At 43.3% G+C, this 23475-nt stretch overlaps 1 protein-coding gene across 1 annotated transcript; it reads right to left on the reverse strand.

Moving 5' to 3' along the window:
• Window positions 1-258: 258 nt before the first annotated feature.
• Window positions 259-22416, reverse strand: GPR37 (G protein-coupled receptor 37). The gene is made up of 2 exons (XM_059711696.1): window positions 21358-22416; window positions 259-1611 (listed from the first exon to the last, which is right to left on the reverse strand). Exons 1-2 carry the CDS (start codon window positions 22414-22416, stop codon window positions 793-795), a joined length of 1878 nt encoding a protein of 625 aa, XP_059567679.1. The 3' UTR covers window positions 259-792.
• Between the last annotated feature and the right edge of the window lie 1059 nt (window positions 22417-23475).

The raw sequence follows: 23475 nt of genomic DNA on the forward strand, positions 1-23475 counted from the left end.
AATAATAATAAAAAAGATAGTTTCTTCCTACTCTGCTGTCTGTTTATTTGTATTTTTTAAATATTTGGAAGTAATTTTACATCTGTATCTAAATATTAAAATACAATTTGTTTTAACAGGATATAGTTTTCTGAGCCATGCATATAAAATAGTACTACTGTATTAAGAAGACTTTATAACACAGTGATGACCTGCCTTAAAGGAAAATAAAATTATAAAACAATAAGGCCATTTTTAACTTGTGCATAGAACCAGTAATTAAGGCAATTAAAAGATTTATTGAAAATTGGTTAAAAGTAGATTGACAATGGTATTAAAGAATAAAGTGTCATTTATTTGGTGCTACTTTGTGAATGTCTCTGATCTACAAATCATCTCATGATATATGTACAATATACTTTCAATTACAACTCAAACATAACATAACCTACAAAATCACATGGCTATCATCAACATACAGCGATTATATTTTGAAAAGAAAGAAAATTAGCAATTCATTAGGGTGCGAGAACTTTTTTTTTTTCCCCCAAAGAAAATATTAGCACCATACCAGATAAAATGATCTAAAACTACCGGCCTCCTCGGACTTCTTCAATAACTAAATATAAACCTTTTTCTTTTCCAAGCACAAATATTAATTTGCAAAATCAGTTCTACAGTAGTTAATAGTTCTCTCTCTTTTTGTCTGCATTTCTTTCCCGGTCAGGAAAAAAAATAGGAAGTAAAAACTTTCCCAGGGTAGGAAAATAAAAAATAATAAAAAATAAAAAACCGAAGCAAACCCGGCGTCCTTCAGCAATGAGTTCCGACAGACGCGAAGGTGGACATCTCCCGGCGGATGGTGCTGAACGGGGACAGCTCCAGCTCGGTGGTGTACTCGTTGTCGTTGTCGTCGCTGGCGGCCGCCGAGGACTTGTGCGCGCACTCCTCGCAGCAGCAGCAGCAGCACTCCAGGAAGGCCCGGCTGAACGGTCTGCACAGGCAGAAGAGGATGACCGGGGTGACGCAGGACTTGAAGAACAGCAGGAACTGGCTGATGATGTGCAGCAGGTCCATGGTCTGCTGGGAAACCCCGGTGGCCATGTAGGCCGTCACGATGTTGTAGATATTCTCGGGGATGATGCAGAAGCCGTACAAGATGGTCAGCGCCACCACCGTGCAGTTCATCTGGCTCTCGAGCTGGATCTGCCGCTTGTTCCCGCGCGTGCAGGCTTTCTCCGCCTGGCGGATTTTCCGCGCCGTCACCAAGGAGCAGGTGATGGTGAACAGCGTGGGCAAGCAGAAGTAGCAGCCGAAGTACCACCAGAGCCTCGCGCCGTCGTAGGTGAGGGCTAAGACGTAGATGGTGTCGGGCAGGTCCGGGGAGATCTTGATGACGCAGCGTTCGGCGGGGGCGCGGCCGCCGGAGCCCGCGTCCTCCTTGCTCAGCTGGCGAAGGACGACCTCGGGCAGCGCTAACAGGAGCGCGCCCACCCATATGACAGCCAGCTTGGCAGTGGTGGAAGAACAGTTCTCGATCATCTCATAGTACATCTGCACGTTGGTGGCCGCCCGGAAGCGGTCTATACACAGAGCACATAAGGTGAAGGTCGTGACTCCCAGCGAAGCAACCTGTGGGAGGAACACAGAATAGGGGTGATATCACTGTAAGAAGGAAAAATGAAAATGAGGGGGGGAAAATGTAGTGGTTCAGGGCCATAGGGTCAAAAAAAATTTAGATCTAGAAGGATCTGTAAAGATCATTTAGTGCAACACCATTTTATTATAGACTAGTGTCCTGGTGCATGGATTCATGCACATGGAAAGGAAATTAATTAGTCCTTCCGGTGCAGGTCCCAGGTGGTGGCCAGCGGAGTAGGACCAAGCGAGATGGGCTGGACATGCCCTGGAGCCAACCTCCCCCAGTCTCTCCCTGGTCTGCCACACCTGAGCAGGCTCAAAGGGCATCTGCAGAGTGAGCAGGGGCCCTCTGGCAGGTAGGGTCCCTCACCCTGGCCTGCGGGAATGGGGCTGAAACTGGCTCTCCAACATCCCCCCTGAGGGGTCCCAGAGTATGAGAGGAATTGTGAGGAATCGGCCTCCCTCCTCTCTGGTTCCGGGTTGTGTCACCCAAGAGCTGCCGCTCCTGCGTTGAACATCTGCTACTGGTAGTCAGTGCACATCATAGCTACTGGCCGGCTGGACAGGAGAGGGAGCAGGCTGGGGCCAGGGACCCCATGGGTGCATGATTGGGGCCGGGGAGGGACTGTGGGAGGGCTCCAGGGTGTGTCTGGTTTGTCTCACCCACTCCTGATCTGCTGGACCCCAGGAGCAAGCTAACCTACCAATCAGAATGTCTGCCCCTGGTGGTCAGTGAGTGTCATAGCAACCGGTCAAATGAACTGTCGGACACAGCTTATTAGGCTTTTATTACGTAGGATAAGAACACAGTGACCCCAAGATTTTCAGTCATCATGAAAATGCCTGCCACCAGATGGGCTGGAGAAGGAGTAAGGATCACTGAGTGTTTCCCATTGTCATTAGCGAAGAGGATGGCCATGTTTTCCAGTGTGAGGGTCATTAGCATGCCTTACACACAGCAGATATTCAAGAGCTATTGTTTCCAATAAACTAGATAAGAGTAGAGATCTCTTCCAATTTCTCCTAAATATAAATGAAAGTATTTTAAAATTATTTTTTTGCATATATCTATGGGAAACAAAAAAGGGAAATTCTCTAGAGGTCATCATCAAAGAGAAAACAAACTTCAAACAGGTCAGTAAACTCCCCCCGCCGATCCCCCTCCCCCAACGGGCTCCAACCCCTACCCCCACCCCATGCTGCACATTTGCCCTAGACGCATCTGCTAATCCTGACGAGATTTGCAAGTCATTTAAGCCTAAGTGCATAGGTAGTAAACAAAACTGTGGCCACTGTGATGGAGATTAGGTCAAAGATTCCTTGTGAATTTGTAAAGCCCCGAGTAGTGACATTTTCATGATTATAAAGAGAAAAAAACAACAAGGGAGATAGTGGAGGAACTTGTCTGGGTTTTAGGGTTTGGTTCTGGGTGAATTGGGGAGTTGAAGGGGAAGGGCAAATTCCAACCAGAAGCCTGAATTGATGCTGGACCAGAGCCAGAAATCACACCAGCTCAGAGAAACCCACAATGCAGTTTAAAACGGCCCCAGGCACTGGAAAAGTGAGCACGGAGTCACTTTAAAACCAGGCCTCAAAGAAATCACACAGGTAAAATTTCAGGGAACGTGAACGCACAATTAAAAATCGCAATATGGCCCTGGTTGGTGCGGCTCAGTTGGTTGCACTAGTCCCACGCACTGAAAGGTCACTGGTTCAATTCCGGTCAGGGCACAGATCCAGGTTGTGGTTTGGTCCCTGGTTGGGGTGTGTATGGGAGGCAACCAATGGATGTTTTCTTTTTCTCCTCTCCCCCTCTCCCTTCTCTCTCTAAAATCAATAAATCCATATTTTAAAATAAATAAATAATAAAAATCACAATATGCAAGAAACAGTCCACCACTCTGAGCTCATGTGCCAAAGGGAAAAAATTAGGGAATCAGACATAAGTACAATTATCATGAAATAAATATGCTCATCAAATTTAAAGAAATATGAATAATGAGGGGATGTCAAAGAAAACAGGAGATATAAAAAATAACCATGAAAAAATAAAAAAAGAAACCAGATAGAATGTCTAAATACGCAGCCACAGGAAAACTTCAGATCCGAAAACTCTGATGCTGACTACATAGAGCACTGTATTCAAAGAGGAACTGCTCTTACACCCATATGGTCTAGACATCTCAGTAAGTCAAGTTGAAAGTTAAGAACCAAAAACATGTACATATTTTTTTTCACACAGAGGTTTTTACAAGATTAAAAATACATGTTTCTAGTGTAAACCTACTATCATCCAATATTCTATATGAAATATTTATTGAGCATCATACATATACTCTAATAGGGGCCATAGGCATACATTAAACACAAGCTCACACTCATTAATAGTGACTCTATGCCCAGCGCTCTGCCAGATATTGGGGAATATAGAAACGAATAAGAAGCAGTTTTTTCACTCAAGTAGGCAATAGTCAACCAAGAAGGGGGAAGCCGGTTCTCACAGTGACCATCTGGGGGCATCAAATTTATTCAACCAGTTTGGGGAAAATGGAAGTGATTTAATCCTATATAATAAAAGGCTAAATGAAGATTGACTGAACTGCGGAATGATCAGTCGCCATGACACGCACTGACCACCAGGGGGCAGACACTCAACACAGGAGCTGCCCCCTGGTGGTCAGTGTGCTCCACTCATGGCTGGCACTCATGGCTAGTGAGTGCAGCCTCTCCCGCCTCCGCAGCAGTGCTAAGGATGTCCGACTGACGGCTTAGGCCCGCTCCCTGCAAAAGTAGGCCTAAGCGGTCAGTTGGACATCCCCTGAGGGTTCCCAGACTGCAAGAGGGTGCAGGCCAGGCTGAGGGATCCCCTCAACCCCAAGTACATGAATGTCGTGCACTGGGTCTCTAGTGTTTAATAAATGTGGTCATTAATCCTGGAGAGTATCATGCTAAGTGAAATACGTCAGTCAGAGAAAAACAAGTATCATATGATCTCACTCATAAGTGGAATCTAACAAAATAAACTGATCAACAGAGTGGGTCCACAGACATGGAAGCAGGGAACAGAGTACGGAATCTTGGAGGGAAGGTGTGGGAGGGCGGGTGGGTGGGAGGTAATCAACCAAGAACCTTGTATGCATATATGCATGGCCCATGGCCACAGACAATGGGACGGTGAGGGCAAGGGTGGGGGGATGAGGACAGGCTAGTGGGGGTCAATGGGGGACATATGCAATCCTTTCAACAATAAAGGATTATTTTAAAAGAAATAAATAAATGTGGTCATTATTTATATATTTAATCAAGGACAATAAATAGAAGGTAAACTATTCATAAGGATTAAGAGGATTAAGAGAAAACAGGAGACTAAAAGAAAACTCCCTACATAGATGGGATGCTTTGGCACCTGGGCATATGCATTCACTTTGCCCTCCGCTAGTGGAAATGTGTAAGCAGCACAGCGATAAGGTCATGCCTTGGCAAGGACTACATATAGATGATGTAAATATCTAATTTTTTAGAACTCAAAGGGATCATGTTGACAAAAGGAAAGCCATTTGTGATAACAATTTTAGCACTCAAAACATGAGTTGTTTACGTACTGAATTCAAGCTGCCACTCTCCCCAGAACAGTGGCAACTTGCCTTGTGGATTTTTTTTTTTTTTGACAGAAAATAAGTTTATTTTCAGAACAATATTCAGAGTCAAGAGGATTTTTCTTAAACAAATTACCAACAAATCCCCACCAGATAATTGCTTGCCTGTGGTCTCAGCTACAGGCAAAGTCTTAATGGTAGTAACTGTTACATGAAAGTTCAGTTAAATCCTTTTTTTTTTTTTTCCAGTAACTTCAGTAAAGTTTAGAAAAATGTCACCTGTCTTCTCTGTGTGATCTTCTGTTGGGCTACATTTTGGTGAATCCATCAGCTTCTTATAAATGATTATACCGATCATCTTTGTGGCAAAAGCACATTTTTCTTCTGTAAAGTTCTAAAGTTCCCCCAGAATTCTTCACTGTTACACATCTTTGGGAATTATTTGCAGGTTTTTGATAGCTGCCCAATGTCATTCAAATTAAGAAAAGAGAAGATCTGCAGGAGTATGTTGGCAGGCCTGCGAACTAAAAAATCAAATTTCCCCTGACACAGATTCGAAGAATAATTCAGTTCTTTCCCAAACACGTTCTGCATCTGCCCATGCAGTCACATGCTCAGCAGAAAATCTTTGTGGTGTTTCCTCAATCTCTCTTGTTCCAGAAGGAGAGAAACCATCCATGACTTCCAGAGGACCTCAGTTTTGGTGACCACCGGGTGGTGGACGTCCTTGCTCGGAGAGAGAGCCCGGCTTTCAGTCTCATACACGATGTTGGGCAGAAGTCATGGTCTCCTCCTGCAGCTCCAGCATCCAGCAAGCCATCTGGATTCTGAGAGTTCCAACATCAAGTTGGCTCTTCTCTTCTTACACTCTACACATTAGTCAGTGTCCACCACTTCTAATATGGAGAATAAGGACATTGTACCCATGCCCTGACCGTTCTCCTAATGATGAAGACAGTCTGGAAATGAGATATAATGAGGGGTTTAACTCTGTGAAAGCATAAATGAAGAAATAATATGACTAACAACGGTCTAGGTCAGTGCAGAACAAGAGGTCTTGACGGAGTTTATAACCACAATTCCTATTTAACAAAATCTTCAGGAAGTATTCCATAACCAATATAAGAAAAAGCAATCTAATATGACTAATGAAGTCATCTTTATATTCATGTTTTAAAAATTAACCCTCAAATTAATAAGTTCACCTTGATGGAAATTTATTTTGAGCTTTTAGCATCGATGCCAAAAGCTCAAAACGATTTTTAAAATTGTCGTCTAGCCCTACCCAGTTTGGCTCAGTGGATAGAGTATCGGCCTGCAGATCAAAGGGTCCCAGGTTCGATTTCAGTCAAGGGCACATACTAGTACCTTGGTTCAGGCTCCTCCCTGGCCCCGGCCCTGATCAGGGTGCGTGCAGGAGGCAACCAAAGCACCCCATGTGTTTCTCTCACATCGATCTTCCTCTCTGTCTTTCCCTCTCTCTCCCACTCTCCCTAAAAATCAGTGGGAAAATATCCTCAAGTGAGAATTAACAACAACAACAAAATTGAGGTCTACACTGTGCCACTGTCTATGATCAGATTATATATTTTTAACATAAGCAATTGTCACATTTGAATGGAAATCTGAGAAGGACTTGGCATTTTCTGAAAGTCTACCTCAAACAATATTATGTAGAAATTGCAGAAATTCTATTTTAGAGTTTTTTGAAATTTTTCATTTACATTTTAGCTTTTGAAATATTTTGATTCATTTTCCTATAAAAATGTAGAACAAAACAAAAATTCCCAAGTTATCAAATATGCACAAATCCTCAGCATGGCTTTCTGTGGGTCTTCACTAACGCAGATGTGTCTGCACGTTTCCCTGTCACTCCATATCTCAACTCAGTCCACAAAGACAAAGCTACAAAGCTGCTGTGCACTCTTTCTAAATTTGGAATAACATTTCTCTGAAAAGAATAGCTTGGTGACATAAAAATACCGGCGACTCTAAAGAGAGGCAAGCTCTCAGCGGCTCAAAACGCCTATTTTCTTGGTGGTTTTCTGTCATTACTTACAAAGAACACACCCGGGATAGCCTCTTCTTCCCAATTACTCTCCCTCATTTTAAATCTAGAGATTTAAAATCTGGATCAGTTATCACAAGAGCTAGCTAGCATTTGCATACCTAACCACACATCAGTGGCAAAGCATTTCTTGAGAAGTAATGACAAATGAATGTGGGTGGACGTACATTAAGACCGGTGTGTTTGATGGCCACTCCTAGATATCATTAGCTGGGCTACACATTCACTCTTACTTAGAAGATGTTCACTGCTTCCAAAAGCGAAACAGGGCTTCCTTGGGTCCTGTGTATTTCATCTCACATGACAACAAAAGCCAGGACACATTTTAAGCAAGATTTACATGAGCTCCAACGTTTTGTCCAGCAACTCGTCTCCACTGTTTCCATCTGAAGATGTTCAGTTCTACAGCCACGTTCCCAAAAGCTGTAGTCCCGAGTCAGAACCCGACATGTCTGATGTGTAATACTCTTGATGCTTCATTGGTTGAGGGAACCTCGATTTCCCCAATTTCCCCAGTTTTCATAGACTAATTTCAGGAAGCTCCTGCTTCCAGCTTCCTATTTTCAAACTGGACTTCTCTGATTGTATTCTCTGTCATCAAGATCCAGCGGAAAGAGGGTGAGCTGTCCAGGAAGGTCACAAGAGCTCCAGAGAGGTTGTTAAAGGAGCTTGTAAGGCAGTGGTTCTCAACCTTCTGGCCCTTTAAATACAGTTCCTCATGTTGTGGCCCAACCATAACATTTTTTTCGTTGCTACTTCATAACTGTAATGTTGTTACTGTTATGAATCATAATGTAAATATCTGATATGCAGGATGGTCTTAGGCGACCCCTGTGAAAGGGTCGTTCGACCGCCAAAGGGATTGCGACCCACAGGTTGAGAACCGCTGCTCTAAGGAAAATGCTGCCCCAAATGCAGACAGCGCTCACAAAGCAGTTGCCACAGCAACCTCAGCCCAATGCCAGTGCTAGATGTCTATCCGCTCCCTCCTGCTATCACTGCCTGCAGTGTTTTTACTTCACATATTTTTTCCCATAAATTCACGTATGCACTCAATTTTATGATGTGAGAGAACCATAAAGGTACAAAGTCCCTGCTCAGTACTTTCCCAAAACATTCACAGAAAGCTTTAAACATCTGTAAAGAATAAACTGCATTCCTCAGATATTAATTGATAAAAATCACTTGGATAATGGATAATGGGCTAATTTCTGCTTACTCAGATATGAAATGTATCCACGTAATTAAAACTGCTAAATGTTGGGGTAACATGAAAATATTTCTATCACAATTTTTAAATATATTTGTTCACATACAGCTCATTAGAAATTCTACCAAGATGAATGGTGCAATTATATATAATTATAAAACTGTATCATGGATACCGGATCTTCTGCATTTAATGACCATATCTGATTGCTAAAATTCAATATCACCATGAGATATGCTCTTGGGAGTGAAGCTGTTAAGCACTAGCTTAGATGGTTAGTTCTTTGAAGCAACATCCTGAGAGATGAAATGAGTAAGATGCAATCTCTTATTAATTAAACTGCAATGGGAGGAATAATTAACATCCACAAAAGCAGAACTGTAAACACTTTGAATAGATAAGGCTATTAATTTTGAGCCTCAACGTCAGAGGAAAACTAGAAGTAGAAATGTTTAACTACAGGAGAAAGTAAGATATTGAGCATTTTCAGGGGATTGGCACCAAAACACAGAAACAAGAAGAATCAAAATAAACAACTCTACAATCTTTCCTTCAAACACAGGTGTTCTATCCCAGAGTCACAACAGTAATGTTCCTCCCCACCCCTGCCAGGTCAGCATCGGAGCAGGGAGGCTTGGGGACTTCAAGGCACCCACAGGTGCAGGGAAAGTTGAGCTGAGCTCTCCGGTGGGACAGCGGCAGCTCCTGTGTCAAATGGCCTTCCCAATTGGTGAGGTTTCTAATGCCAGACAAACTCCCCATCATGGTGGATAACCTGGTCCACCATATTCACTTGGTGCTACATTAAATCCCTGTTCATTCAAAAAGATATGAACAAAGAGCACACATTCTATGAAAGACATTCACCTATGAAGATCCTGTGTTAGCTGTTGCTCCATTTCTCAGAAGCTCACTGCAGACACATAAGAAAGCACTGTGGCTCTGGCTGGTGTGGTTCAGTTGGCTGGAGTATCGTCCAGTGTACAAAGGGTCATGGGTTCAATTCCTGGTCAGGGCACATACCCAGGGTAGGTTAAATCCCAAGTCGGGGTGCATGCTGGAGGCAACAGATTGATGTCTCTCTCACATCAATGTTTTTTTCTCTCTCTCTCTCTCTCTCCCTCTCTCCCTCCCTCCCCCTCTCCCTTACTATCTCTCTAAAATCAATAAAAGCATGTCTTCATGTGAGGATTAAAAATATTTTAAAAAGAAGAAAGTATTATGAACGAGAGGAAGCTGTGAAACAGAAACACAGATCACATGAGGTCCCATTCTTAATCACATAAAGAGTATCTTTTACTAAACCTTTTCACAGAAATTAGTGATAACTCTAATGGGATAAAATAGACCAATGTAGTTACTTTAAAAAATACATATTTTTTATTGATTTCAGAGAAGCAGGGAGAGGGAGAGAGAGATATGAACATCAATGGTGAGAGAGAATCATTGATAGGCTGCCTCCTACATGACCCCTACTGGGGATCGAGCCTGCACCCTAGGCATGTGCCCTGACCGGGAATCGAACCATGACCTCCTGGTTCATAGGACGACGCTCAACAACTGAATCACACCAGCAAGGCTAGACCAATGTACTTCTAAGCAAAATTTCTTTTATATGAAATTAAATCTACATGCTTTAAGTACAGCAAAGCCACCGGAATACACTGATTTTTATAAAATAGGGAAATTTCTAACCAAACTCATGACAACTGTACTCTAGCCTAACATATTTTACCTCAAAAAGATGTTTAAGTGCATCTATTTCTGTGCTATCCTTTGTTTACAAGTAACTCTGCAAACAAGGGCATTATTGTTAAGGAAACCCATTCATTTGGGCCATGAATGATTATCTATTATGAGTCCGTAGTTACAGGCCTAACAATCAGTCAGGAAAAGAAGCAGGAGGAGCACAGGGTAGGGTTTTTCCTTTGAAAACTCTAAATGGCTGCAGCTTATATGCCTTTGGCTTCCTCCTGCATGTTCCATAATCCTGTTCCTTTCGGCACTTTAGGGCAACTGCCCCAGGAAGAGACACTTCTTTGAGCACCAGTGGGGACAGCGTGTTTTTCAGAGCCACTGTTTATCAGACAGCTTTGAATGAGGTGGCCTTTCTCTAAAGGTCTTTATTTCCGAGCGCGTGCAAATCATGATCCTATGGCAGTGACACACTTCCACGAGTGTTTCCGAAGCACACAGAGTGAGTGGGCGTGATGTGCCTCACCCCTCCCAGCAGCACACATCTCTGAAATGAAATAGAGCTCTTCATGGCCACTCTCCTTTTACCAGCAGCACTGAGATTCCATCTAACACACCCACATATCCTAAATGTCCATTTATCTCAATGGTGCCCAATCCATTTCACCTACACATGATCTCGATGTCAAGAGGAAAAATATTTTGAAGGCATTAACTGTCATTACTGCCTCATTCTCCACCTTCCTCTGTCTTGCTTATGCCTGGTAAAATGCTCTTGCTTATTTTAAAAATAATTGAGACTATTTAAAAGCCAATATATTACCCCCAAACTTGTCTTGATTCTGCAAATCTTTCTTTACCATTATAGTCGCACCTTGACATAAGGTTTCTTACCAATTGTCACTTCTGGTTTTTGTAACAGTATATTTCTTTGTAGTAAAAAAAAAAAAGATATTTACTAGAACTCATCTACAATGTTGTGATTTAATTATAAGTATAATCAAATGCTCATTAGTATAAAAATGCAAATGAAGCAAGGTTAATATCATGTGTCCTAAGATGAAAAAGCCATCTATTGAAAACAACAGGTCTTAAGGGAGTTATATATTCCATATTCATTTCAAAACATAATATTTACCTCAACCCACAGTCCAGTTTTCAATGCTTGGTATTATTATGATATTTCTAATCAATCATCAAGTTACCTAGAATTTCAGGTTATTTTTTTACCTTGGGATTCTGATGAGTTTCTAAAGAATAAGTAACAAATGTTTTCCCTCTGTCTAATGACATTGATTTGCATGATGGTGAGTCTACACTGAAAACAAAATTAGAGCTGGCCTCCTCCATTTGTGCTTGTGTAATTATGATTTGAAGACATTGATAAACCACATTTGAAGACAAAATTTCTCTGTAAATTTTCTTGGTAGTCTATTCAGAAGTAGTACTCATGCTCATTCAAACCTCTTACAAAAGACAAGAATCTCTTAATCTCACAACTTGTTGTGAATTGATTAACAGGATGTTTTTCCTATATGGGAGTGATTTGCCCCAAGGAGAAGATAGTAAAAGTAGGAGGAAAGGCAGAAAGTAGAAAATGATGAGCAGGGAGTAAAAGGGTGGCCCTAAGCACAGTCATAGATGTAATAAAAACAAATCACTCCAGGCAGAGGTCAAATCAATGACCTTAGCATCATTAATGGTATGAACCACTCAAATGTCCTGACAAGTAACACTGAAAACTACTGTAAATTCACAAACTAAAAATATTCTGTCTCAAGAATAAGCCTGGTACTGTGATTCTATTCTGGGCTTAATGGAAAGTATACTTACTTTGCCAATGGAAAGACCCCATAGTTGAGGTTGCCGCGATCCCTTTCTCCTCTCCACCTTGAAATTTTAGATGAGATCATCTCTTCTGGCACAAAGACTACCATTCTAATTAGGATACTTAAGAGTTAGTCTTGGCAATAAAGTTGAATTAATTATGGGACATTGACAGGTCAATTCTTAGGAAGTAAAAGGACAGGAGGAACCCTGGGGATGAGAGGAGAAGTGCAGTGAGAGACAAACCTCACTGCACAGCAGCCCGTCCATCTGTCTCCCCACAGTCCACATCCCAAACACAGATCCTTGTGTGGCCAACATGATGCCGTTGAATAGAGGTGCAGCACACAGGAAGAGCTATTAGAGGTGGAAACATTCTATCAAGAACCAGGCAGCCTAAGGGCCAAGGACAAGGTAGACCCACGCCTACTCCACCTTGGGTAGACATATAAGCTCAGATCTATTTTGCTTCTGCAGACATATTCGATTCGTCTTTTCTCTTGAAGGATGCTTTGTAGACAGATACCTTGACACTTGACAGCCCTCAGGAGCTCAGGATAAGTCCTCACTCTGACTGTGTGCTTGAGAGATTAATCCAATTCTTGGAAAAGCATTGTTCATGTTCTCCTTCCCACCACTCAATGACAGGGTCTAAAATATCTCACGAGTCAGCCTTTCTTCCTAGGTTCTCTAAGGTCAAATTAAATAATAGGTATACCATTAAGATTTTCAGAAGGAAGGGACTCAATTTAATGTACTATTATTACATTGCTACATAAGCATAATTTTTAAAATTTGATTTAATTAATGTCTTATCCTGTCTAATAGTAGACAAACATGGTAATTGACTGTACCTTTGCTATACCTCCCATTGGCTAATCAGCAAGATGTGCAAAGTAACCCAACCAAGATGGCGGCCGGCAGCCACACAGCTGAAGCGAGCAGGAGGCTTGCTTGCTCCAGTGATGGAGGAAGCCAAGGTTCCCCGCTTACAGCGGCCTGGCTCTGAGCTCCGAAAGCAACAAAGTTTCAATTATAGAAGCTAAACAAACCCCAGATACCTGCTTTCAGCAGGCCGTGGCCTCAGAGCTGGAGTGAGCAGGAGCCCAGCTCTCAGCTCCAGTGATGACAACAAAGTTTCAATTATAGAAGGTAAATAAATCCCAGAATAAAAAAGAAAAAAAAAGAAAAAAAGGAGAGGCTGGGAGTTTCAGTCACCGGCCAGCCTGAAAACGGCCCTCAGTTCCTCACCCAGACTGGCCAGCCACTCCAGTGGGCTCCCCCACCCTAAAGGGAGTGTGGCCAGCCTGAAAACAGCCATCAGCCCCTCACCCAGGCTGGCCAGGTACCCCAGCAGGACCCCCACCCTGATCCGGAACACCCTTCAGGGCAAACCAGCCAGCCCCCACCCGTGCACCAGGCCTCTATCCTATATAGTAAAAGGGTAATATGCAAACTGACCTTAACAGCAGAAAGACTGGGAATGACTGGTCACTATGACACACACTAACCACCAGGGGGCAGACGCTCAATGCAAGTGCTGCCCTCTGGTGGTCCGTGCGCTCCCACATGGGGGAGCTCTGCTCAGCCACAAGCCAGGCTGATGGCTGCCAGTACAGCGGTGGTGGTGGGAGCCTCTCCTGCCTCCTCAGCAGCACTAAGGATGTCCGACTGCAGCTTAGGTCTGCTCCCCGCTGGCAAGTGAATATCCCCAGAGGGCTGCCGGGCTGCCAGAGGGATGTCTGATTGCCAGCTTAGGCCCAATCCCCCCAGGGAGCAGGCCTAAACCAGCAGGTGGCCATCCCCCAAGGGGTCCCAGACTGCGAGAGGGAACAGGCTGGGCTGAGGAACCCCCCCACCCCCAAGTGCACAAATTTTTGTGCACCGGACCTCTAGTATGGTTAATAAGGATGGTTATCTCAGAAATTATATTCTAAATAATAATTAAATATTTAAGAATATTTAGAATAACTGTTTTATAAACAAAATTTCTAAGACTGTCATATCGATTAAATAATTTTGCCAATTATTCTTATAGCTCTCTTATGCCAGGAAAGGTTGAGAAAATAAGAGTGCAAGAGTTAAAATATTTTCATTGATGTAACTTTTCACCACAGATCTAGGATGTATGGCATTTATGAAGACTAACTGTAAAAATAAATTATTCAAAAAGAATTAGAGGGAGCACAGTTTTCACTTTAATTTGTCTTTGATCATAACCAGGTACAATTGTGAGCTAACCTATTCCATAGCCTTTCGTGAACTTCCATAACACCTTGTTTAAACCTTTATTATAGTTTTCATCACGTGGGAAGACATTATTTTACTTTCCCATAACATTAGTAGCAGTGACTCATCTATGTTAGTCATCGCTGGACACTTTTTCAGCTCTTCCCCTCCCCCTTCCACTCCAGTCCCCTCCTAACATAGTGTCTATCATAGAAAAAAGAAGCCCAATAAATATTTGATGAACGAATGTATAGTGAATAAATGAATGAATGGTGACATATATAGAAAGGGATGATAGAAAATGAATTATTCAAACTGTTCTTTAGTCAGTTATTGGGTGCTGCTGTTCTATATATAATCCTTAAAAACTGAATGCCAACTAATATTTCTAGAAGGGAGATAAAGAAAAATCATTTTCCTGTTTATACCTAATTGACAAGCTGTATAAAAGTATGACATTCTTCTTACAATCAACAGTTGAAAAAAAATTATTTGACTTTCACATTTGAATATCATAAAGCTTTTATTTCTTACATGGAACCCAAATTCAGTAAACTTCACCATACACTGTTCATGAATGGAATTATAAATAAGAGCATACTCTATAGCATTTTTTTTCCTTTCTGCAGGAGTTATCAGCTAAGTATTTTCATTTGCATAGGAATGCAGAAAATAATTATAAAGGGATTAATGGGAAGCATTAAATATTTTTTAAGCACCACTCTCACACACTGAGTCTACTTTCCCTGAGAATATTAGTAACTTTCAAATTGCTCATAAAACTGTATGTTTCCACTTAAAAGTCCATTAGAATACCTAATGGCTAATCCAACACTCAATCAAATTTACCATCTGCCAAGAGCAATGTGCTATTACATGAATGTAGGGACTCAAGGGAAACCTGTGAAGAATTGCCTACCTGTGTTGTACCATCATCTTCTGCTTTCAGTACCTTCCTTTCTTACCCATTGGTGCTAACTACAATCTTTAAAGCAACGAAAGGGCCATTTGTTTCATTCACTTTAAAACCAGTATTTCTAAAGCCACTGGGAGAAACTGGCTCTTTTCATCACAAGAGATTCTAGACCTTTCACAAATCATTTCTAGTCCAGAGACCCTAGTGAAATGCATTCCCTTTATTCATTTTCCATCCTCATGCAGGAATCTATATCCAAGTAAATGTAAAAAATACAGTTAGAGCTGGAATTATCTTAGAACTATTTGATGTCTTCTGCCCTACCACACACCATGAAGGTGTGACTTCTTTAAACTAAAGAATCTATATAATTCAAAACCTCCCATTAAGGTCCAAAGAAATAAATATTTAGCAGTGGATCTGTATCAGAGGATACATGGACTCTGGTTGGCTTCCATCAAGTAACGAGCAAAGAGATATTTCACTTGCCACATTCAATGCCTGAATATTGGCTTTAACCATTTGTTAGATGGTGTGATAGGAAACTCCTCTGCCATTCTTCTACTGTAATCCAAACCTCTATTGCATCTCTCTCTCTGTCTCTCTGTCTCTCTCTCTTTCTATATCTCTATCTCTATCATCTCTGTCTCTATCTCAATCCCTAACTCTAGTGCTATCTTTCCCCCTTTCTCTCTCCACATATAAATCTTGATTTGAGTATAGTTTTTGTCTGGTGACTATCTCATAAACCAGTTTAAAATAATGCATATGTTAGGATGCCTTCTCTCCTATTTTCCTTTCATACCACTCCATCTGCCCTTGGTCCTTATGGGACTTATCACTAAGCCACAAAGCATCATAATCCTGGAATAAAAAGGAAGCAGTCCTGGCCAGCATTGACAATGGTTAGAGCATTGGTCTGAGTTCCGAAGGGTCTTAGGTTTAATATCTGGTCAAGGAAAAATACCTGGGTTGTAGATTCAATCCCTACACACATACATACATATACACACATACACAATGGAATATTATTCAGGCATAAAAAAGAATAGAATCTTTTTATATGCAACAGCATGGATGGGTCTCAAGGGCATTATGCTAAGTGAAATAAGTCACACAGAAAGACAAATACTGCATGACTAAACTTATTATATATGGAATCAAAACAAAACAAAACAAAACAAAAACCCCAAAATTAAAAAAACCAAGTCATAAACTGATTGATGGGTGCCAGAGGCAGGAGTAAGGTGCAGGGTGGAAGAGATGATTAAAGGGGGTCAAAGGTTCAAAGTTCCAGTTATAAAATAAATGAATTATGGATGTAATGCACAGCATGATTGTAATAGGTAATAGTACTGTATCACATATTTGAAAGATGCTAAGAAAGTAAATATTAAAAGCTCTCATCACAAGATTGGTAACTGTAAGGTGAGAAGTATTAACTAGACCTGTTGTGACGATTATTTTACAATGTATATGAATATCAAATCATTATGTTGTATACCTGAAACTAATATAATGTTATAGTCAATAATACCTCAATAAAAATAAATTATGGGCAAAGTTTTTAAATGAGAAATATTGAAAATAACATGAGAACAGAAAAAAATGGTAAAGCATACATTGTAAATCAATAAGAGGGTATGTGATAAAAAAAGAAAGGAAGGAAAATAGAAAAGAAATAAATACAAATGAAGAAAAGGCAAAAGCTAGATAATAAAAGGAGATACAATCTCAAATAATGTTTAGAAGTCTTGTGGTCAAGAGGAAAATGATTGGGAAGAGACGGGTTTTGGAGAAAGTTTAAACAAATGTTTGATTTCTTTAAACCTTCAATTGTTTAAAGTTGCAATGTTCTTCACTAACCTAAAACACTTTGTGATTTTAAGAACATAAAATATAACTTATAGAACTTTATTTGATCACGAAAATGATTATGTTTTTAAAGTGCAGTTGTCTAGGGTTATTGCAATTTTTAAAAAAATTAATGAGCTAACAACTGTAGAACCTTACTGTCAATTTATGAGAAACAAGATGAAACTTCTATAATAATAAAAGCATAATATGCTAATTAGACCGATGTCCTTCTGGTCGACCTTCCAGATGAAGCAGGGACTGCGAGGGAAGCCTGGGTCCTGGGTGCCAGAGGGAAGCTGGTGCCAGCAGCCGGGGGAAAGATGGCCTACTCTTGCACAATTTTTGTGCATCGGGCCTCTGGTAACAATATAAGAAGCTATAAACGCCATCATATACCAATTGATGCCTATAATTTTATTATCATCTATTGTATATAGAAATACTTTTTAAAGATGCCAAAGAACAGAAATAAAAATTAATGTACTCCAGGAACCCTTCTGCCTCAAAGATGTTAGTCTAATAGCAAACATCAACATCAAGTGTTGAGACAAAGAGTCTGATTGCCACTGACTAGGTATATATACTTAGGGCGGTCATTTCTTTTCTCTGAACCTCATGTTTCATCTTTAAGATCAAGGAGTTGGATCAAAATGCCATCTGATTATAATTTAACATGATAATTCAAAAGCTACTGTGGTGAAGGCTGTGGTTCCCCACCCAGATTGCCGCCCTAATGAAGTGCTGATTCACCCAACCACTAGTGCTACTGGTGGTTGATGGCTTTTAAATGCATCCCTCTTTACAAATTGCCCTTGACCAAAGAGATCCACTCAGCTCAAGGTTGTGCCCCCTTTCTGGGAGCCACTTGTATCCAATGACTGGTCCATTAGGGGACATAAAGTGTGGGCCCCCAGGCCTCAGTTCAGGATAGCTTGGCAGGGCCACCTCAGACCTACAGCTCCCTGTGGTCGTGGTGGCATCTGCATCACAGTTCAGCTTCTCCTTCTGCCCAGTCCTGCATGCTTCATTCCCTACTAGGTGCTGAACTTGAGTGTGTGCCCAACATACTTCCTGCAAACAAATTCCCACATTAGGGTCTGTTTTGGGGGAAACCTGACATGGAACAGGCTCTAAATAAATCTCTGTGACTTCTGTGAAAATAACAGTGCCTCCTAGAGGCAGAAATGCTTTATTTTGGGTTTTGGACTGTACTTATTGTCATAATCAGGAATTATGAAGCTGTTAGTAGTCCAATACAATAGGTCCTTGGGTTAGGTCGGAGATCTGTTCCTACGGTGCGACATAGCATGATTTTCACCGTAAGTCGGAACCCACCTACATAAGCACCTACGTCACTCACATGGAGCACATACACAGCAGTAATGAAGTGAAACAGTAAAAAACTTAAAAGAAAGATAACAATTCCTGACCTTTACTTGTGGTAAATAAATAATAAAAAACATAAAGCACCTATGTACATACATTGAAATGACGGAACTTTTTTTTTTAATAAATAAATGGGAGATGGCGACATAACCATGAAACGACGTATGTCGAGAGGACTGTCTGTAATCATTTTCACTAAGCATGATAAAACATTATAAAATTATTTCAGAGAAATAAGATTAGGTAGGAATGTAGAGAACACATTTTACATTTTAGATTAAAGACTGAGATTTTCACTCATAGTTTAACAGTAAAAATATATATTGTAGTCTGATTTTTCAATTAAAAAATTAGTAAATCTTTTTCCCCCAAAACCTTTGCTTCTCTTGGCAAAATAAAGCCTGGTACCAATAACTTTTTTTAAGTAGGTCTATAAAGAAGAAAAAATACAGAGACCAAAAAAATAACCATCTATATATATATATAAAATCAGGTAATATGCAAATTAGCCAGGCATCACGACCGCTCAGGAGGAGCTGTGCACGCAGATGGGCGGGAGGGGACTGGGTGCCACCCCCACCCCCAGAGGACACACACCAGGGGTCGGGGTATGCTCTGAGCAGCCACGGCGCAGCTCAGAGCATGCCCCCACCCCAGCGGACACACACCAGCAGCCCCGGTCCCAGATGCCTGGCAGTGGCAGGAGCAAAGCAGCCCATGTCTTGAGTGCCAGAGGGAAGCCAGTGCCGGCAGCCAGGGGAAGGAAGGCCTATTCTTAGACGAATCTTCGTGCATCAGACCTCTAGTCTTTATATATAAAAGGCTAAGTTTCTGACCCTGCATCTGTCAGACCAACCAACTGGCCAGTACATATGACCAGCACTGGCAATTTAGAAATTAATGTTGACTCGCACATGAGCAATACATATAAAGCTCTCACTGGCCCCAACTGCACGTGTGTGTTTTGATCGTGAATTTGGTTGTTTTTGTTGACATTTCTATTACAGATCAAGGGCAAATATTTCTTCTAATTAATTTCCACGTGCACGAATCCATGCACCGGGCCACTAGTGTTAATAATAAGAGGTAAAAACAAGTATTCTTAAGGAGCAGAGAATTAAATTGGAAGATGAAATCACAGGAGATATTTTTTAAAACTTCTTAGAATTAGAAAAATGAAAACCCATACATAATAAATACCATCGCTCACAATTTATAGGTCTCATTAATTTAACCAATTTTTGTGTGAATTCGGATGGAATTCTTTACTTTTAAAGTTTTTTTTCCCCAAGAACTTTGGTAAAAATGTTTCTTTCCCCAGTTTCTTTTTTTCTGTCTTCTTTATTACTTTTTCCTCTAATGATAAAGGTTTCTCCATGTCCAATACATATGCCTTTTATTGGAGTAACTCTCCTGTTTATTTTATAGTTTACTGTTGCCTCTTCTTTACATATTTTAATTTCTTCTACATTCTTAAACAAAAGAAATTTTAAGTTGAAATTGACCTTGAAAAGGCAATTGGTAGACACATATTCACCAACATAAATTCAACTACCTCTCTGCAATTCAACATTGAATGGTCTACCAAATAAACTGGATAGTTCAGAGTTCCTTGGAGCTTGGCAACAAGAGAAATCCTGGATCCTGGTAAAGTAGGAACAGCTGATTTAGCAAGCACGGCCTGATTCTGCATCTGATCCCTGCCAGGATAACACAGGGTCTTATTTACTGTCTCTTGTCTTGGTCCTTCTAAGTAGGTACTGTTTCTGTGTACTTATCCCCTAGCCTTAGGCCCTGGGACAATGTTGAACATAGTGTCACTGGCCCTGGTGCCAGACGGGATCAGGGGCTCCGGAATATTTACAGTTTCCCTTCTTCTGCTTCCATAAATGAAACAAGCAGTATGAATGGAGGAAATCAAGGGCCAGCTGGCTAAAGACACAACTGGCAGCAAAGCACTTGGGCTCCTTCCAAGAGCTGGTGTTTAAAGAGAGGCCATTTAAAGAGCACATTCCAACTGCCATAATAACAGTGCAGGACACTAGCTGTAGGGTGAAACAGTCAAATTTTACGCAGAAAAATTTTTGTTTCCAAAGTTTAGAACCTATTATATGCCCCTCTTCTTTAAAAAATCTTCTAGTTTTAGAGTCAATCCCTTAAAATAGCCAATGGCAAATGGCAAGCATATATACTTTGAGAATGTTAAATAAATTCTGTCCCCAGATGGCCAAAGTGTTATTTTTGCTTACGCTCATTCATACAAAATAAATGAAAGTATTGAAAAATTGAGAAAGAAACAGAAAGAAACAAGAAATGATATGAGAGTTTAGATGGGACAGCATGGCAGACAGCCAAAGACACTTAAACTAATTTAGGAGGTTATTAATATATCATGAGGCCAACTGACAAACAAAGAAAGGCAGATTTCCTTTGTTGAATAAAATATTACTCCTATTTTGATATTTAAGAAAAAAAATGCAATAATCTCTTGAGGGGAAAAATCATCTTGGAGCCTGGAAATCTAGAAGATGAATTATACAAGTTTTTTCTTGCTGGATTCTGATCATGACAACCATGCACTGGCCACTTATTAACTCTAGAATCTCTGCTTGGTGCCAAATCAGAAATATATGTGACACTCTATTCAGGGAAATAAATTTAAAATCAAAACAATTCTACACATTATGAGATTATAATTATTGCACAATCTGGGAGCAGATGAGTTTGAGGTGAGTGAACAAAGCTACCCCTCTTGATAGATGATGATAGATAGATAGATAGATGATAGATAGATGATAGATAGATAGATAAGTGGCAAGAGAAATGAAGGAGGGACCCACAGAAAAAGTGAAGGGGTTCAGCAGTCAGGTAGGTACCTGGAGCAGCAGTCCTGATACTATAAAACCCGGAAATGGGTAAAGCCAATAGTTTCAGACCCTCTGGAAGGCATTACCTCGATGTAGGGCACAATCTTACAGGAGAAATCTTCCAGCAGCCACTTCTTCGTCAGCTCGTGAAAGATGACGAGTGGGAGGCAGAAGAAGATGATGAGGAAGTCCCAGAAGGCCAGGTTGGCCAAGAGGGAGTTGGAGATGCTCCGCATGTAGTAGTTATGACACACGATGCACATCACCGCCAGGTTGCCAATGATGCCGGTCCCGAAGATCACCACCGACAAACACATGACCGCGTAGGCTCCATACGACTCCTGGGTCAGCGGGTAGAAAGGGTTCTTCAGTCGCAAGCGCCGGTTTGTGCTGTTTCGCGGGCGGGGATCCTCGCCTTCGTGGACCCCTTCCCCCGCGGACCCATTCTGAGCCAGCGCCCTTCCGGGGGGTGCAATCATCCGCCCTTCGTGCCCCAGTGGTCCATTGCCCGTCTTGGAGGGGGAATCGCGGTGGGAACCCTGGTGTCTCCCGGCTCTCCTCGGCCAGTAATAAAGGTCGCCGGCTCCGGGCTCCGTCCTCACACCGGGCTCCTGGCTGCGCCCGAAAATGCCAGCGCCTCTAGGACCCTCCTCCTTTTCCTCCGAGGTCTGCGGGAAGAGCTGGAGACCCGCGGGGTTCCCTCTCCCCACAGGTCCAGGGGGCTCCGGATCCCCGGCTCCTCTCCACCTCCAGGCGCCAGGTGGTCTGGCTGGAGGTCCCGGGGGCTCCGCCGCCGACGCCTCCGCCCCTCTGCCCGCACCTGGGTCACCACCCGGGGCCGCCGGCAGGTCCCACGAGGGCCACCCGCGCGCCGCTGCTTCCCGCTCCCCCTCCCCGGGCGCGCGGCGGGGCAGGTCTCCTGCAGAAGGACCCGGTCCCCAGGCGTCCCGGCTGCGACGCTGGTTCCATGCAGGGGAGCAGCTTTCCCCCAGACAAGTTCCGTTCCTGGGCGCAGGGGCGGGCCCGCGAGCAGCAGAGGCAGACACCTGGAGCAGGAGCAGGAGCAGGAGCAGGAGCGGGAGCGGGAGCTGGAGCGGGAGCAGCCACCGCGAGGTGCGGGCGAGAGGCGCGCTCCTGCCCGGCATGGCTCGGCGAGGGTGCGCCCGGCAGCCGCGGCTCCCGCTCAGGACCGACACCTGCTGCCGAAGTTGCTGCTGAGAGTTAGACACATGTCACACACCCCCGCCCGGGGAGCGGGGGACAGGAGCTGACCGGGAGCTTGGGGGGTGGGATTTGGGGGGGTCACAACCCTCCGGCGCTACGATCCTGCCCCGTCCGGCGCCCGGTGCATTTCTCAGCCAAATCCAAGCCGAGCGCTGCGCGTCCCCAAGGTTCTGAGAGGGACTCTCCGCTCCCGGTGGCTGACCTTGAAAAGTTGCAACCGACACCGGACTGTGGATTAAATGTTGCGACGGAGAGAAGCCCGGACGAAGCCCCACGCTCCTCCCTGCCTTTGGGTGGCTGCCTTCTGGGTAACGGTCGCTCTGCCTATTCACATCCTGGCGATGCTGCCGCTCCGGGAGCCGGCGAGGCGCGCTCCCCGCTCGCTGGAAACAGGTTGCAAAAACAGCCAGACGCTGCCCAGCTGCGCCCAGGAAACTCTCGCCCCCCCAACCCAGGCGACTGGCGAGGCCCCAGCTGCCGGGGAGAATCGGGACTCGAACCCCGCAGCCACTGTCAAAGTTGCTTCTCCTCCTGTTCAAAGTTGACCAGGAGGAGGCGCGGGCCGCTGGGCGGCGAGTCCCCGCAGAGAAGGGACTCGGTGGAGGGGGAGGGCGGGCGCTGCTCCTCCGGGGACGGTGCCGGCGGCCACGGGAGCTTGTTGCTGCGCCAGCCGGTGCAGCCCGGGCGGGGAGCGCGGTGCCTGGAACCGCCGCAGGCGAGGCGGTGCCGGCCGGGAAGGGGGAGGCGGCCTGGCTTCTCCCGGCGGCTCCAGCCGCTGCGCGCGCCTGCGACCCCCAGCGCCCAGTGTTCTGCCTCCTCCCCCACGGCGGCCTCCGCGGAAAGATGCTGGTTTGTGGGGAGACGGGATCCCCTGGTGGTTTACGACTCACTAATCCTACACACGCTTCATTCAAGCCCTTTGTAGCGGCTCCCACTCCTAGGAGCTGGAAGCCGGGCGGGAAGGAGGGCGGAGGCGCGGA

Source organism: Myotis daubentonii, chromosome 10, assembly GCF_963259705.1.
Source record: "Myotis daubentonii chromosome 10, mMyoDau2.1, whole genome shotgun sequence".
Lineage (NCBI taxonomy): Eukaryota > Metazoa > Chordata > Mammalia > Chiroptera > Vespertilionidae > Myotis > Myotis daubentonii.

Excerpts from the sequence above, each read along its gene's own strand:
- GPR37 (XM_059711696.1), bottom strand. The coding sequence starts at position 22,416 with ATGCCGGGCAGGAGCGCGCCTCTCGCCCGCACCTCGCGGTGGCTGCTC. Across the intron at positions 1,612-21,357 it reads AGATTGTGCCCTACATCGAG|GTTGCTTCGCTGGGAGTCAC; the intron begins GTAATGCCTTCC and ends TTCCTCCCACAG.